The 18,612-nt window shown below is 37.7% G+C and overlaps 1 protein-coding gene across 2 annotated transcripts in view; it reads right to left on the reverse strand.

Moving 5' to 3' along the window:
- LOC105230992 (dedicator of cytokinesis protein 3) overlaps positions 1 to 18,612 on the reverse strand; it is a 78,464-nt gene that overhangs the window by 38,114 nt on the left and 21,738 nt on the right. For both annotated transcript variants that reach the window (XM_011212055.4, XM_011212054.4), the window contains exons 2-3: positions 3,069 to 3,310; positions 2,845 to 2,993 (exon numbers count right to left, since the gene is read on the reverse strand). In XM_011212055.4, coding sequence (XP_011210357.2) covers positions 2,845 to 2,993; positions 3,069 to 3,310 — 391 coding nt within the window. The remainder of the gene's footprint in view (positions 1 to 2,844; positions 2,994 to 3,068; positions 3,311 to 18,612) is intronic.

Below are 18,612 nucleotides of genomic sequence, written 5' to 3' on the forward strand. Positions count from 1 at the left end.
CCATCAACATAATACAAAAAAAATTACAATTGAATTGACTAAACCCGCGAAATTTTAAAATTAAAAATTATTGATATACAAGTATTTCGGACACACCTCCGTCAGTGATCGAGGTCGTCATTTTTTCCCTCTGTAGTGTATTTAGTTCTTTCTTTAGTACCATAGTTTCAATTGATGAAACAAGTTTATGGCGATGATTGCCGATCCCGTAGCAAAGTGCACGAGTGGTTTCAACGTTTTCAAAGTGGTCATGAGGACATAAATGACGATCAACATGTGGGCCAATCAAAATCCGTGATCACCGGAAATTCCATAGAAACGGTGCGCGAATTCATCAAAAACCAGCCGAAATCATCATTGAAATTCAGGGAAATGGAATTGAACATCTCCAAAATATCAACTTATCGCATTTTGACCGAACATTTGGTCTTAAAGGTGTGTGCACGGTTTGTTCCGCACAAATTGACTGACGGACAAAAATTGCTCAGAATCCAATATTCGAAGGAAATCATTAAAGAGATCAAGAGGACAAAAACTTCCTTCACAATATTGTGACTGGTGACGAAACGCCCTGTTTCCAATATGATCCCGAAACGAAACGCCAGAGTGCTAAATGGAAGGCACCGGACGAGCCGAAATCTAAAAAATTGCGCATGAAGAAGTCAAAAGTGAAGACAATGCTGATTTGTTTTTATGATTCCAAGGGTATTGTCCACAAAGAATTTGTTCCACCCGGCCAAAACGTTAATGCGGTATTCTACCTTGGAGTTTTGAAGCGTTTGGTGCGCCGTATTCGACGTGTTCGGCCCGAATATAGCGAAGATGAAAGTTGGCGTTTGTTGCACGATAATGCGCCGTCTCATCGATCGACGCTTGTGACCGATTATTTGACCAAAAATCACATTTTAACCATTAACCACTCCCCGTATTCACCTGATACAGTACTCTGTGACTTCTTCCTTCTCGGAAAAATGCATTTGCTCATGAAAGGAAAGCGTTATGCAGACGTAGAGGTCATTCAAAAGGCTTGCACCGGCACACTGGCGGCTATACCGGCCAACGAGCTAAAGCACTCGTTCGACATGCTTTTGGACCGTGCAAAAGGTTGTATTGAAGCAGAAAGAGACTATTTTGAATAAACACCCCTATCACGCATTTCGACTTGGATTGAAATTTTCTCCGTTTGGCGACTTTGGTATCATGCGTTCCGTTCCCGTTAAGTTCAACTTCGAAATTTACAATTCTGCCTATCATGCATTTCGATCGTAGCTCCGTTTTGCTAAGTTGCAATTTTGTTGGCGGAGAACTTTTTGTGTTTTTATTTTGCTGCGAAAATTTTATTATTTGCGTGATTTTTTTTTAATTTTCTAAAAATGTAAGTAAAACTTGTATTTAAAAGTTGTAAAACACACGATATTTCCAGTTTTAGTGATGTTTTTTGATATGCTTTCAGGTCAAAAACAACAACACCAGAGCAATATGAAAAATTTGCAGATATGATGGAGAGTAAGCTAGATATAGCCAACGGTTTCCACCAGCGTCCTAAGGAAGATGTGCAGGCTTTTTGGAAAGAGGTAGCATCAAAGTTACTTGCCGTCGTTTCTTCCGCAAACGTTTCTAGGACATACTTGAATGCGTCCTTATTCAGACGAAAGTTTTTTTGAATCTAAATAAGTAAACAAATTGTAAGACTTTCACGTGCAATTACTTACAGCCCGTCATTCATCTGGAAGGGATCGCACATATCTCGTAATCTTCTCCTTTCAATTCTCATCCCAGCATTCTGAGATGCGCTGCTCTCCTCCTCAACCAGTAATATAGTAATATAAAATAATAACAATATAAAAATTTTACTTTTATTTATTTTCTTTGAACAGCAGTAATTTGTGTATTTTTGCTTTGTTATGTTCCAGTTTCACATATTTCAAAGCAAACAGCTGATTTCGAAAGAGTTATAGCTCTTCCTCTTCTTCTTTCAATCCAATCGCAACGCATGATACCTAATTTCGACTCCGGCGGAGCGTAGAGCGGGAACGTAATCGAAATGCATGATAGGGGTGAAAATAAATTGATTTTGCTGAAAAACCATTTGTTCTGTCTCTTTTTTTAAGCCCTGTTTACTTTGAAACGCACCTTGTATATGATATAATAGTTCGATCTGAGCAATTCGCTTTGTAGCGAAGTCTTGGAGAATAATATGTGCCAAGTTTCAAATCAAACAGTTTTCCATCAGAGGACTTGAGTCTGATCAGTCTGATCATTTACATATATTTTTATAAGGTCACTGATGTTTCTTTCAGGGTGTTGCGAGCTGTGTACCCATTTACAGCCAGCCATTCATAATGCAAATTTTAGGTTTCGGTTGCTCAGAGACTACTATACTGGAACTAGTCACCATACATAATAGGAGTATTTTGATGCAAATCTATAAACCTTACTTCATTAAATTGGAATATCACTATAACTGATGTATTCACCATATGTACGCGGGTCGACATGGTAATCAAATTTTAAGCGATATTAAAGCTACATATATAGCGTACCACCGTTTTTCTTCTTCTTACCGTTTTTTATGTTTTTAAAATTATTGGTTATACATATTTTAAAAAGTGTTAAAGGTGTAACGGCATTACATGTGTGAGACAAAAGTGGTGAATTTCGAAAAAATATCGCGGCGCTTTTTGACCGAAACTGGGTATATAAATTTATTTCGGTTCTTTATAAAACCACTCCAAATAGTGAGCAATAGGAAAGCTTGCATAGTTTATTTAACTTATATTTTATATATAATATATTTATAAAAATTCTACTTATTCATGCATTTAATCTTGAGCAATCACTTACCGGTTTCCCCAATCGATGCGCGAAACAACCAATGTTTGCAATTCCAATGTTTGGTCCTGCGTCAATGTGGCACCTAACAGCTCGCGTCGACACTCCAAGATGGACAACATTACCTTGCGTAATGTGAGAAATTTGTACGTTTCTCGATCCTTTAGAGTATAAAATTATAAAAATAAATCATTATAAAAATTGTGTTGTTTGTTTTTGTACTTCTTTGTACAAACCACATAAAGCTTCTTCCATATTTCCGACCATTCACGCAGGACTTGTGTACATTCACCGACTACTGGATCAATTTTCGACAGATCCTTAATGTGTATATAGGTTTTAGGGAAGATTCCGACAGCGCGCGACTTTCGCGCACATGTGCCACGATACCAATTTTTGCACTCTTCCAGAATTTCAACGGAATCACCCACGTCGAGCGCCAGACCAAAACGGACATCACCATGCCAGTTGTGTATGGCTGCAAGAAAAGAAAGTGTTCGGTGGATTATTAAATATTCGAATTTAAACAAGCTTTAATAGGAATTTATTGTACACGATTACCCCCACGATAAACGGGTATTTTTTCTGTGGTGAATTTCAACAGATTTCTAATGACTGGTCGACAATGTCAGATATATTATCTAGTTTATAATTAAAATTAAATGAAATATATGGATGTATTTCAAATCTTAATGAAAAACCTGTATTTCTCTAAATTCGTGAATGAAAAGCGCTTCAGAATCCAAAATTGTATCAGAAAAAATGGTTCATCATAGGAAGTTTGAAGAACGGAAACTATGCTCGGGGTATACTTAAACAACGAAGGGGACGCCGTGCATCATAATTAATTTAATATTTTTCTTCATATTTTCAATGTATTAAATTTAGTATTTTCGGTTAAGGGGTCACACGGATTTACGAATTTCAAAAAATCAATTTTTTATTGTCTTATTAAATTCTACAATGCCTCTAAAATATCGTTTTAAATTTTCAATTTGATCCGAGTAATAGTTTCGGAGATACATCATTGAGAACTTGTGGCTAGCTGGGATAAGTGCGCCGTCTTTAAACGCGTTTTTTCGAAACTGTTTTTTTAAATTGGGTTGGCAATATTTCTCGAGAACTACTCAACCAATCTTCAGGAAATTTTACACAGGTCTTTGTGTCCTTGGACGAAAATTTTTTTTTCAAAAATTTCAGAATTTCTTTATTTGTTGATAGTGTATATGTAATAAAATTTTGAATTTTTTATATGAGAAAAATTTGCTGAAAAAGGCGGTTTTTTGCCCAAGTAACCCCTCAAGTCAATATCATATAACATCGCATTTAACTTAAGTCGATTTTAATATAAATATCTGGGACATGAAACAAAATATAGTAATAAAACTTAGATAATAAATAATGATTCCCTGCTGCAACAGAACTCTGGCCTCCCTTACTTGTTTGAATACAATTCGCCAAATTTACATAAAGACATAGTATAATTATGTCGGTATGCATAGCAGTATATGCTTCGTAAATAGTCGGCTTTATTGTAATTTTGGTTCAACGCTCTGATAAAATAAACGCACCATGACTTTATACATACATTTGTATAATATATAAGCTATGTATGTACATATTTATATCATTTGCATTCTGCCTGAATGAAGCTGCGATTACAAAGTGAATGAGCCGAATGGCGCCTACTGCTAGCTTAGTCATTGGCGCGCAGCTCAAAGTGCGCAAATTACAAAACAGACGCAGCGAAAAGAGGAAGTCATTTATCTGCTTTAAACGTGTGAGCGAGCTTTGGTAATGACATTGTTATTATTCCGGAAAATCTAAACAATCGATTACTGAATAATGGAGCTAAATAAGTGCAGTCACATATGAGACATTACTATATGCTTAAACTTTCATGTAAAAATAAAAAAAAAATCGATTCTTAAAGTATGACACATGGTTTTTTCGCCTTGAAGACGCAATTTTAACTGTTTTACTTACTGATATTGGAACATTTTCTTGGACTGGTAAAAAATGGGTTTGGCGCATGGGGTGCCTCAGGTTGAAGGTATCGTTGCGTCAACAGATATTATAAGTATGTAAATATAATTTGTTCTATGAGTTTCCCTTTCCTAAACCAAACAGAATATTAAATATGAAATAATTTGATGAATTGGCGTAACAAATCGAGCGCTCACAACTTCCAAAAAGAAAATAAACTTCTTTTTTACTGGCGTAGACACCGCTTACGCGGTTATCGCCGAGTTAACAACAGCGGAGATTCCAAATTTAGCAAAGTCCTTCTCCACCTTGTCTGCCCAACGGAGTGGAGGACATCTTCTTTCTCTGCTTCCACCGGCGGGTACTGTGTCCAACACTCTCAGCGTAGCCACTGTCTCTTAACTCGCTGAACTCGTAGTATACCCCGAGCTCTATACATACATATACGATATATAACTCATACATTGACCGAAATATTCGACATAAGCTTTGTTATACATATGTATGTATGTACTATATTTGGGTTGATGTAGTACATATTGACGCGATTTTATCTATTATGATAATAGTTCATGCCATATACTAAAAAAATGTTCCCTCAGTTTCATTAAGCTACCTCACATACAATCACTAATCATATGGAAGAAAGTCAACCGTATGTTTGAAAATTATGATAATAGTTTTATGGGGACTAGGTCAACTTTTCGCCAAATTTTAGATACAAAGATATACCGTTACGAGTAAAACACGCTCTGTAATTTTAATTGAGATAACTCATATCTTTATATATATAAAGCTTCTGACCGTGTGTTTGCATTTGAACTGCTCCTAAACGGATGGACCGATTTTGATGGAATTTTGTGTGCATGTTCAAGGAGATTCGAGAAGGGTTTAGATTTACAATTTGGTCCACTGGAAAATGTTTTTTAAATTATTTTTTGTATTTTTAATCAATTGTTAATTTTGGAATGTTTGACCGATAGATGGCGCTACCATCGCAGTATCCAATATTCAAACCTTAAATTGACGTAAACATGCATTAAAGAAATCGATCCCAAAGTAAAAGGCGACATCTGTGGATCAAGTTTTTATATTGTGGACAGAGTTGTTCGTTCTTAAGTAATAAATTGGGTTATTCAATACATCTATGGGTAGCTATAACATTTTTTCATACCTGCTAACTATTGGAGGGGGTATCTTGACAGGCAATTTAAAATTGCAAAAGGTCTGGCATAAAAAAATAGCGGCATAACTGAAGTGTTGATAAGAGATTTGAGATATACAGAAATCTTTTCGAAGCATTACACAGAGCAATACAATATTTAAACGTGAACGATGAATACATATATGCGTACGATTTCAAACTGATCCTTCCTGAAAAATAATAAAATTGCTAAATATTGGGAATGGTATCACGATTGATTTCACTGATGCACAGCCCAAATTCAATAGTATTTTTACCCCAAAAACCAATTCTTTCTTAACGCACGAAATGCTTTTTGATTAATTTTTTCGTAAAAAATATAATAGAAATCATATAGATTGTATTAGTAGTACTATCTATGTATCAGCCACAGTAAAACGTAAACGGGTCCTCTAGTATATATATATACATATGTATATATATGCGGTATGAAGTTCGAAAATCTTTATATTAGGTATATGGGGGCTCAGGGAAGTATTAACCGATTCAACCCATACACATAGATGCTATGGCCAGAAGAGTATTCTCTCTGAATTTTAATGGAACTAAAGTCAACTATAGATACTGGGGTCCACATATTCGGTGCCTAAGGGCTTGAACAGTTTTGGTAGGATTTGGGAAATTGCCAACTTAAGTTGGCATACTTTAAAGGAAAATCGGTCCAAATCGGTTGGTCGGGAGCCGAGATATGTGATTTCACCTAAAAGTGGGCGATATCACGCCTATCGTGCAATTTTCACACCGGCTGTCACAAAGCTTTCTCATACCATCATACAACGACTCTGGCGTATTTAGTTATTGATTTATTACACTTTTAGTAGTGTTTAACAGTACCATTATATGACTAGTGAGCAGGATTATCTTCCGATTTCATAGTAGCGTAAGTTGTTGTAGCTTTAGTGGTTTAGGAGATATGTACATTAAACTGATTAGAGGTGAGCCACGCTCTCTTTTCCAAAATTGTTCGTCCTTCTCTACTGCAATTCTCTGTGTTTAATTAGAGTTTTATATCAATCAATTTATTCTTCGACTAATGGCGATTTGTGAGTGTGGCAATGGTTCGATTACGCTCATCTGAGAACTCGTTCTTAATTTTTTGCCAAGGAACACACATACCAAGTTTCATCATCTCAAGTTACAGCTTCCATGGACGGACGGACAGACAGTCACTCGCATTTTAACTCCTTCCTGGTTATATATAGATACATAACCCGATTAGTTTTAGGAGATACGTACAACCGTTAGAATATAAAAATTGTCCACCGCTCGATACTGAGTTTTGGAGGTCTTACTACAGATCGGATACGAGACCAAGGGAATATATTCTGACCATGTACAATATTATTTTTTATTTATCCAATAAAATACTCCAAGAAAAAATTCGAAAAAACGTTGCCATTTCATTTAGAAAAAACAACTTTTCGCGTGGTTTGTAGGCCGATGGAATTAGCGGTCGATATTTCTTAAAGTTAGTTCAGTTATCTCGCCATGAAAACCGACTATTTGATGCCTGAAATTGAAACTTGTGATCTCGGCGACTTTTGGTTTCAAAAAAGCGGCGCCATTTATCACCCATCGCATCAATCAATGGATGTATCGAGAGAACACTTCGGTGAGCAGATAACGTTTTAGGTCGGTCGTTTGGCCACCAAGATCGTGTGATATCACACAGTTAGACTTTTTCTTGTGGGGATATGTAAAGTCTAAAGTCTATGCAGACAATTACGCTTTGATTCAATCAGTTGGACCAAAACATCACACGTGCAATACGCCAGTTACCAGTCGAAATGCCCGAACGAGTTAACGTAAATCGAACTCAACGGATGAACCAGATGAGACGTAGCCGCGGCCAACATTTGAAAGAGATAATCTTCAAAATATAAATGCCAAAGAGTGTTCTTACGAATGATGAACATTTGCGTTGAATTTGAAGTTTCTGTGTAGGGAACCTCAAAATGAATCACCTTTTACATACTTATAAGTATTAAGGAAGTCATAGTCACTTTCATAGAACCACTGCTGTTAAAGAAAGCTGATAATTATAGTTATGTAAACGATTGTGAAAAGCTGTTTGCTGAAAAATTTATTTCATTCAATGGAACATTTAACAAGCAATAAATGATGTGGTGCATAAATTTGAAATGAGCTAGCGAAAAGTGGGCGCCAGGATGTCAATGTATAGCTGCCGTAAGCTAGAATTTACTATTTAATATTTATTTACGCAAACCGACAGGTATTTACATGCATAATAGGTACTTGGCAACAGCGGCTTAAAAGCTAGAACGCCACGCACAAACATACACACACACACAGTTATGTTGCCTATGCAAAAGTGTGTGTGTGTGTGCAGACGGAAAGTGATTTTTTAACATATTTTTTGCCTGCTAAAACTTCTTAGCAGCGTTGCCAATTATGGATTCAAAGCGCATACGCGTCATTGGCAACTGCAATCAGCAAATTCAGCGCAAAATAAATGCAAAGGAACGCAAAAGAAAAAACAACAACAACAACTGTCAACAGAAGAAATGCAAAGCAACGGAGCAGCCGTGCAAATGATATGCCAAGCAAGAAGAAGCAAATAAAACTCCGTGGAGTGCCATAAAGCACACTCAGGCAAGCAACAGACACACACACACTCACACGCGGAGATGCACTTGCACGCTTCATGCGTTTGCAGAGCCAGGAAGATATATAAAAATATTGTAAAACGGCGGGAAGTGCAGATAAAAGGCAGCCAAGCAACCTAGCAGTCAGTCGCTGAGGCAACCGGCAATCGCCGAACCAAAGCAGCAACATTTAATGCGGCGCACAAAAACAAAGGCAACAAGCTTGCGACTGAAAGCGAGCTAGAAATGGAAAGAAATAAAAAGCAAAAACAATAAAAAAGTGCACGGCGCAAAGGAAAACAAAATAAAATAAAATAAAACGAAAAAATATGCGGTTTCCTGTTTTGGAACGAGCGCACTTGCCGTCACTCTGCCAGCCAAGCAGCCGGCGTGCCAACCCGCCAGACGGACAGCCGCACCAGCTTGGGGGTCGGCAAGGAGAATCGCCATGCCCAGCTGGATGGCGGTGTGGGCTTGGCAAACAGCGCTGGCACCGGCAGTGTTTTCCAAGCAAAATGCAGAGGCACAGTAGCCGCTTTGACGTAGACGTAGACGTTGGCCGCCGCCGACGAGAGCGGACAGTGAGCTGTTTACTAAGAAGACAGCAGACAGGCATACAGACAGAGAGATATACATATTTAATGATATTAAAATGTTTTATAGCTCTTTTATTGTTAAAATAATAATAGCGGCTTGAGTTAATTTTAAGACTGAGAAATTAAATAAACAGAAAACAAAGCGATATTGCAGAGCATAAATTAAATTTAAATGTTTAATATATGATAATTTTTCTTAGAAAATAAAACAAGAAAAAATTAACTTCAGTTGCTCCCTTCACAGGTGTAATTGTAACAGCATAGAAGGGTATAAAAAGAACTTCATCTTCGGTCTATATGGCAGCTATATGTTATAGTGGTCCCAACTGAGCAATTTATTCGCAGATTGTAGCAATGCCTTGGATGATAACCTGTACCAAATTTCATATAGATACCTTGTCAAAATAAAAAGTTTTCCATACAAGGACTTGAGTTTTATCGGTCAGTTTATATGGCAGCTATACACTATAGTGGTCAAAAATTCGCGGTACCGACAAATGAGCAGTTTCTTGAGTAGAGAAGGTCGTGTGAAAAAATTCAGATCGATATCTATGAGGTTTGACAATTAAGTAATGAGACTGATTTTATTGCCGAGCTTGTGGTAAACCTGTGACCTTGAAATTTCCTTTCTCTTTCTCCCTCTCCTCTCCATTGATATATCAGTCTCATTACTTAATTGTCATACCTCGTACGACACTGTGGTACTAATTCGTTCATATAATATTGTGCTTCTTTTTAAGTTTGCTGTGAGTATATTGATATTATCTAAAAAGTTAAGAATTCTAGAAATAGTACATGAAGTTAGTTCAAAGTATTCGAACTTCAACTCTTACTTTAATACATGGAAATAATATTTGGTCTGTACCTTATGCATTGAATGACCCGAAATGTAGGCAACATTTTTCGAAATTTATATGCAAGTACTATAATTGCATTACGATCAACGATCCCACTATTCTTAACACATTCTAAAAACCAACTCTTAATATAAGAACTAAATTGCTAATTGACTTCAAAATTTGAATTTAACGAATACAATTTTACGTAATATTCCAGAGATGGGTCTGAAGGCGATTCTTGTATATACGTTGTAAGGCAAAAAGTGCGGTCATGATAAAAGAGTAAGGTCGAAGTTACCTACTCACGACGAAGAAATAATTTTTGGTTAAACATAGAACATTAGTACACTTGCCCCAACGATTCAACGATCCTCCGATCTGTGGATCCCATACCTGAAGTGAGAATCCGTAAGGTCTGTCAAAATGCTCTGGTAACACGGTGCGTTGTCCTGATGAACAAAGATTTTTGGTCTGGCCTTTTTTCACGAATTTTTTCCTTCAACTGATCCAAAAGGTTGCAATAATGTTCAGAATTAATTGTTTTACCAGTTTGCAAGTAATCCACAAGCAAAATTCCTCTCGCATCCCCAAAAACTGATGGCATAACGTTCTTGGCCGATTTCCGGACACGAACACGTTTCGAGCCCGAACAACCAGGTTCACACCACTCTTTAGCTACTTGTTTTGATTCAGGATCATTGTGATAGACCCAAGTCTCATCTATAGTGATGAATTGACGCACAAAATCCACTTGATCCTTTTTAAAACGCTCAAAACGTTGCTAAGAAAGTCGCATTCGAATGTGTTTTTGTGCACACAGCTTTCTAAAACCCAAAATTTCACTCAAAATATGGCTCATACTGTCTAATGAGATGTGTAGAGCCTCTACTAAATCTCTCTCAGTAAATCGAAGATTCTGGTGTTGATAGGGTTTTTGGACGTCCTTCACGTGGATCGTCTTCAAGGACAAAACAACCTGGTATTCGTTCAATAATATTTGTGGAAAATAGAGTTTTTAAATTTAATAAAATTTTTCCAGAAAAGTTGACTTTTCAAAACTCTGTCATAGCATGACTTCGAAGCAAGAAATCCAAAAATGTATGTTTTGACTTCTATGTTTTTATACTTGAATAAGTCTAGGGCGGATTTTTGTCGAAGTTTAATGTATGCCAAATTGTCGTAATGTCATAAGAAAACCTCTCAGAAAACAATTCTACAAGAAACTGAGGGTATTTTTTTTTCTCATCCTCCTCTCATCACTACATTTGTTGACGACAAAAACACAAAGAGTCGCTGAAAAAACGTCAACGATGGCGAAACAAAGCAAGCATGCTATGAGTTTTACGAGTCACTTGCATTTGTAGACGAGACATTTTTACTGTCATTTATTTAATGTGTTTATAATTTAGTGTTGTTTTGAGCTTGAATTGATGCAATTGACGCTTGTGCATTCTGCACTGCACTCGCCTGCAATCTGTTGGACATATGTATGTACGAACGACTGTCGGCACAACAAGCTCAAATGCTCACGTAAAGGCGGGTAGTCGCAACTGATGGCGTGGCAGTCTTTAATAATTTAAAATTAAACAATGGCACAGCTGATTCAAGGCATAATTGAATGGGCCTTTGTGGTGGTTAACAAAGATTTAAAATAATGAACACAAAGTGAAGGGTGTATTAGTGTCAACTGGGCTCTTAATCTTGATGTTATGGACTTTGACGCGAAGTAATACATATGCACTCAAAATGTGGAGACTTGGTGAGAGTCTTTTCAATTTTATATTCAACTCGACTTGAGAATGAAGCTTGGTTAGGTTAGATGGCTGATCCCTCAAGATAGCGAGTGATCACACTTAGTCTGCTATGTAGAGTATTTTGTGAAGCCAGATGAAATCTACTACGAGTATAGTTAGTTCAATTTCGATACAGCGCCTTGAACTTATCAGAAATCTGCTTAGGTGCTTTATTTTTCGCTGTATCACCTGCCTATCTGTAAGTTTAAGATCCTAGGTAAATATTTTAGCCTTGATCTAGCGAAGGCGGTACATTCGAGGAAGTGTTGAAATAAATCTTTTTCATCATCTTCCAAGCAGGTGATAAAACTGGCATCCGGTAAAATGTTCAATCTTAGTGTGTAAACACCGATCGGATAGTGTCAAGTTAGGGCGCTTACAACTATTAAAAGGTGGACTTTGTTGACGACGATGCGTTCGCTAGATCTCTGACGATTTACCCTGGGTCAGAAGTTCCTTGAGACTACACAGTCGCTATTAACATTGGTCTAAGGCCAAACCCTCCAGTAGTGAACCGCAAGAAGCCAACGGAGCTTTTACCCGTACCTATTCTGTTCGCCGGGGGATGTGGACAATATATTGGTAGTAGGTTTTTGATTTTTAGGCCTGATATTTAAGCTAGAGGAACTAATAAATGAATAGTGGACCAAATTTGGCGACCAAAATTTAAATTAACAGATGGCTTTTGATTTGTTTTTGTTAGTGCAAATTATTCATTCGGTAAAATCAGACTGAACTGTACTAATTGGACCGGAACATTTTATTCCACTATTCGATAAATTTCTTCATGTTGGCCCGCAGAGGAGTAAAATAATAATACTTATTGAATTTTTGACAATGTTTTCGATAAACTACATATTCGAAGCCTCTTCATTTTAAATCGACTTAAATTTAATTGCACGAAGTATGTTCTGGCCTAACGGTTAGTTTAGGTTTAAGTTAGGTGGTTGGGTTGATCCTTGCTCGAAAGGTAGCGATGGGTATCACTTGAACAACTGTGAACGTCGGTTTTTTGTGTTACTTTAAACTCGTAAAACTGGATCACCTAGATCGACGAAGCATTTCAAGCTTACCACAAATTTGTTAAGTCGGTTAATACCAATCCTATTTATTTTCCTAGGTTCGTCGAAGGTGTATCTACCGAGTTATATCAATCTTAATATGGCAAAAGCTAGGCAATAGAGGAGAAAGCGTCTGGATGATTTCACCTCGTCTTGCTTCATACAGCTTTTGCAAAAGGTGTTCGCACACCGCACCGCGTGTGAGCTTATTCGACAGTATCCAGTCAGAAAACTTACACTGCGTCGAGATTGACTTAAGTAGTAAGAATAAGTAGTTCAGACGATCTCTTACTGTTTATTCTGGGCCAGAAGGATCTCGTAGCCACACATGTTTTGGTTGTTGACAAGCGCTTGCCGAACTTACGGAAGGACCATAGACTCAACGATAGAACAAAAAAAAAAAACACGGAGTATCGATTCGCTTCCAATCGGATTAAATTGCAGTAAGGAAGGATGGAGTCATGTGTAGAAGTTCACGCAAGTGAGGAAAGTTCTCTGAGCCTTATTTAATTGGAAGTGGCCATAAACGATTCTTTTACATATGACACATGCAGCTCACGTCTTCCGGTCTTACACCAAGTATCCTCTGGGTTCCTCCCCAGGGTTTTCACCGGCTTCTGATTATTTAGTCATACCATTTTATCCTCTAGCGTAAAATTTTATGTTCCAAATAATCCGTTTTTAGATGCCACTTTTCTTGCGCAGCTTGTTAGGTCACCGCACAAACGTTGTTTTTGCGCATGTCATTTGCGTGTACTTCAAAGTTTTAGGTCACTGTTTAGGCCAACTTACTAGCAATAATTAATTTGTTTAGCAACCACAACAAAAAAAATTAATTTCCCACAACAGTTACGCTTGGCTCCGGCTCCATCTCCAGCTCCACTGGCAACTCAACAAGGCCTTTTGAGAAGCGTTGCCGCAAATGTGAAAAGCTAATAACGACGCAAAGGAGGATAAATGCCACCAGCCAACAGAAAGTGAGTATTTAAGATAATTAAGTGCGTTCCCTAAGTAAAGTGGGTGTGTAATACGCGTACTTAGCGCGTAAGTGAGAGGCAGTGGCAGTGGCAGCAGGAGTGAGGGGGCGCCAACGCGGCACAAAATGGTCGGCAGTCGGTATTTCATAATTAAAACGTTCCACTAGCACTAATTGCAACAAGCGAGCGGCCGACCGACGGCCCGGCTGTGCCACAAACTGGCAGGCAATCGTAGAGGCGGTTTTGAGCGGTTTTTTTGCATAAGCGATTGCATACATACATATTCGAGCAAGGGTACGCGGTAGTTGCTTGGGGCTGACTGCAATTGGATGGGGGAGAAGTGATTTGCAAAATATGCGGCTGGCAAAAGGCGACAACAAGCATGTCGTACACTTGCCTACAACTCGAAAATGGCAAAAACAACAATAACAATAAAGTGGCATACAACATGCGCAAAGCAAAGCGCAAGTGGCGCAAACTAAAACGCTCCTAAATAGGTCAGTCACATTAAGATAAGGGCATGGTTGTAAGTGCTGTTGTCGCCCTGTTGTTGGTATCGTTCTCTAAATACATACATACATATGTATGTATGTATATAGTATGTATATGCAGGATAGTATGCAGTTAGTGGCAAAAGCGCGCTGGAGTGCTAGAAGGGACAGGGACCGCGCATCCAACTGTTATGGCACTCCAGAGGGTTTTTTCTCAACAAAAATAATAGAAAAATGCGAAAATAAAAAAAAAAACAATAAACAAATGTGTAATAGAAAGGAACGTTCACCAGCTTGGTATTTAGTGACAATATGTACAATGGAACATAACGTGCCACTTCTAAGTGTGGCATACACATACATACATACATAAGACTTTATAAAAAAGCGCATAAACCCTGCAGTGAATAATAGGGTTTCTAGTGGAGATGAGTACCACTATTCACTTGACGCGCCTGAAGTGCTCGTAGATGGCATATGCTTGTTGTCATTGCTCATACAGCCACACCTTAGCTAGTGACGAATCGAACAAAAAACTGGCATAAGTCAAATAGTGATAGAATAGCTGGATATCATATGTTTCTGTTATTGAATTTAAGTGCATAAATAAGCAGTTTTATAGAACCAATATTTTGATGGCAGGCGTCATGAAAAAGTATTTCGGTTTTCACCTAACAAAACTAAATGGTGATACATTTCGAGGTTTCTTAATTTTTAAAGAAAAAACGCGAAACTCATTCAAAAGAACATCTTTTGGTATTTATTTTTTGAAGATTATTTTTTTCAAATGTTAGCCGCGACTACGTCTCAGATGTTTCATCCGTTAAGTCCAATTCTCGATGACACGTTCTCTCATTTCGACTGCTAACTGGCGAATGACACGGGCGATGTTTTGCTCCAAGGCCTGAATCGAGAAGGGATTGTCCTCATAGACTTTAGACTTTACATATCCGCACAGGAATAAGTCGAACTGTGTGATATCGCACGATCTTGGTGGCTAATCGACCGACCCAAAACGTGAAATTATCTAATCACCGAAGTGTTCGCTCAATACATCCATTGAATGATGCGATGCGTGAGCAGTCCGTCTTGTTGAAACCAAATGTCGCCGAGATCCCGAGCCTCAATTTCAGTCATCAAATAGTCGGTTATTATGGCACGATAACGGTCGCCATTGACGATTACGTTCTCACCGGCATCAATTTGGAAGAAATATGGACCGATGATTCCACCAGCCCACAAACCACACCAAACCGTTGTTTTTTCTTGACGAAATGGCAGCTCTTGAATCTCTCAGATTGCTCTTCATCCCAAATGCGTAAATTTTTGCTTGTGTGCATATCCCTTGAGCCAGAAATGGCCTCATCGCTGAACAAAATTTGGCTCAAAACATAGGAACTTCTTGGAACTTTTCAAGAGCCCATAGAGCGTAACGATGTCGCTTCCAGCAACTTCAGTTCTTACACACGCTGCATTTTTTACGCTGCAAACGGCGCCGTACTGAATCTTCACCGTCTTCGTGGTGATATATTTTCTTCAATGCGTGCTCGACGTGATCTATTCGCTCGAATATTATCCAATAATGAATGCTTGGTCTCAAGATGGGTAATGGTGATGCGATTAGTACGCTCAGTAGGCCGATTATGTTGGTCTGAAGTTGAGAGAAGCGCGCGAAACACATTCTTTGCAGAACGTGAATTTTTCGCGTTCCAAAGTAAACAGGAATTTTTGAAGCTAGCATCCCCTGGTGGCGTCATCTATATGTTGACTAGTGCGTTAGAGTCTATCTTTATTGTTTGTCCAGTGAGAATTTCATGACATTTCATCCATTGGAAGTGAAGTTATTGCGTTTTAAGTGTCAGTATGTTTGTGTTGTCGATACGAAAATGAGCTTCGAACAAAGAGCCAACATTAAATTTTGTTTTAAAATTGATAAAACTTTTACCGAAACATTTCAATTGATGAAACAAGTTTATGGCGATGAGTACCTATCCCGTAGCAGAGGATACCAGGGGTTCCAACGTTTTCAAAGTGGTCGTGAAGACATAAATGACGATCATCATGTGGGCCAATCAATATCCCTGATCACCGGGCGTTGGGCGGCCATACCGGCCAACGAGCTGAAACACTCGTTCGACATGCTTTTGGACCGTGCAAAAAGCTGTATTGAAGCAGAAGGAGACTATTTTGAATAAAATAAATTGATTTTGCCGGAAACACCACAAAGGGTTTTTTACTTTGGAACGCACCTTGTAGAATAATATTTTCCTGCACCATACTTAGTATATTCGTAATTATGAAATAACGAAGGATGGCAAAATAAATAACTAAGTTTCGAGCAATTACGAAATTATTCACAAATGTATGTAAGTTATATTCTATACTGGATTTTAAGCTTCTAAAGAAACTCATGAAAATCGGATGTTTCATGTAGTCCGAATATAGCAAGACATTTCGAAACTGGTGCAATAAGGAAGCATTGTGGTTAGGTTATACTATGAGTATATGCTATCAACTACTTTTATTTTCAGCACAAATGTACTTCAAAAATATATTTTTGTTGTTTTTGTCATATAATTTTACTTCTTTATTTTTATTTATACATATAAGTATATATGTATGTACACTCGTAAATACAGTTTGTTGTTGTGTAAAGCAGGAGAAATAAATTTCCATGCAGTTGGCTGCGCGTGCAGAAATGCCAGCTGAGCTGTTGCCAGGAATGCAAAAATGCAAAAATGCTGTATCCTTACAATATACTACAAACAATACAAACACATAAAACATAACAACACATACATAGAAATGTATGTTTATGTGACGTGTGCAAATGTGTTTGGTTAAGCATTTTCGTAATGTGAAAATACTTGTGTTATTTGAATTATGAAAAGCTGTGGAAAAGCACTCATTTCCACACATGCACACACACTAACACAGGCGCTCCTTCAAAGCTGATAAGCATTTAGCAAACAAGAGAAAAAACCATATGGAGCGCTCAGTTGAAGGAAGCAAGGAAAAGCTGGGAATTGACATACGTGAAATATAAGAAATTTTTAATATAATGAAATGCATGCACATTATGGGCTTGGCGGCGGCACGGAATGCTCGAAGGAACTCCAGAAGAGCGCAAATAATTTGTGCATGAAGTTCAAAATTTCACCAATTTAAGTAAATCATAAATGGTGGCTGGCATAATTTCGCATGCGGAAGAAAATTTTTAATATTATGTAAATAAGGAAGAAACTATGACCATGTCGAGGAAGTTTCAATTCCTATTTAGTTCACAAGAAATACAATTTATGTTTTAAAGCCGGGTGATATTAAATAAAAAATTTAATTATGAAAACTGGAAAGTTTAGACGATCTTTTGATCAGTGCTTCACAAAATGTTTTGTATTTCCTCGTTAATATTGGCTCATTTTCAGTATATGCCATTTATTTGAAGCATTAGGTTATGTTAGGTTAGGTGATGAGGTCGATTCCAAGCGGGATCTCACCTGGACAGCTTAGAACGCCGGTTGCAAAAGCCAAGAGTAGTCGGACCATAATTCCGGCCTCTGTTTACGAATAGCTTCGCGCAAATGACACATAACATTCAAATAGTATTTTTGGGTTGACAGTTTAGCCGATCGGAAGCAATACGGAGTGTACCACACTTCGATAATCGAGGTTTAGCATAACCTTAAATTTCGATCTACTTTGACGTGGCTTTTTTGCGTTCGACTCACCATTGTCACGATATTCGTCCGATATGTTTGCGGCTCATAAGCATAGATCTAAGCCTCATCGCAAGTACTAACACGTATCATGACATCATAGTAGTCGGAAAAACAGTTTCGAAGACGTTACGGGACGCTGTTTTTCGAAAAAAATTACTGATTTTGGAATTAACAGTGTTTTCAGTTTTCTTATGCCTAAATGATCTTTTAAAATGATTTTAACTGATACCAAGAATGTCTCAACGAAACCAATGAGATCTCTAACTATTAATCGTCGATTTTCAAGCACCAATTTATTTTACTAAAGTTGATCTTTGTGGTCGTCCTGGAATTAGTTCGTCGTAAATGCACTATCGACCCTCTTTGGATAAATTGTACCAATAAACACTTGCTTTCGACAAACAATTATCACCGAAGGTTTTTTCTAACATTCCAACATTCTGAACGTTTCGGCACCAGAAATTTGATTCCGCACGCAAAATTTAATGGAACTTCTTTGTTGAATAAT

Source organism: Bactrocera dorsalis, chromosome 2, assembly GCF_023373825.1.
Source record: "Bactrocera dorsalis isolate Fly_Bdor chromosome 2, ASM2337382v1, whole genome shotgun sequence".
Classification (NCBI taxonomy): domain Eukaryota; kingdom Metazoa; phylum Arthropoda; class Insecta; order Diptera; family Tephritidae; genus Bactrocera; species Bactrocera dorsalis.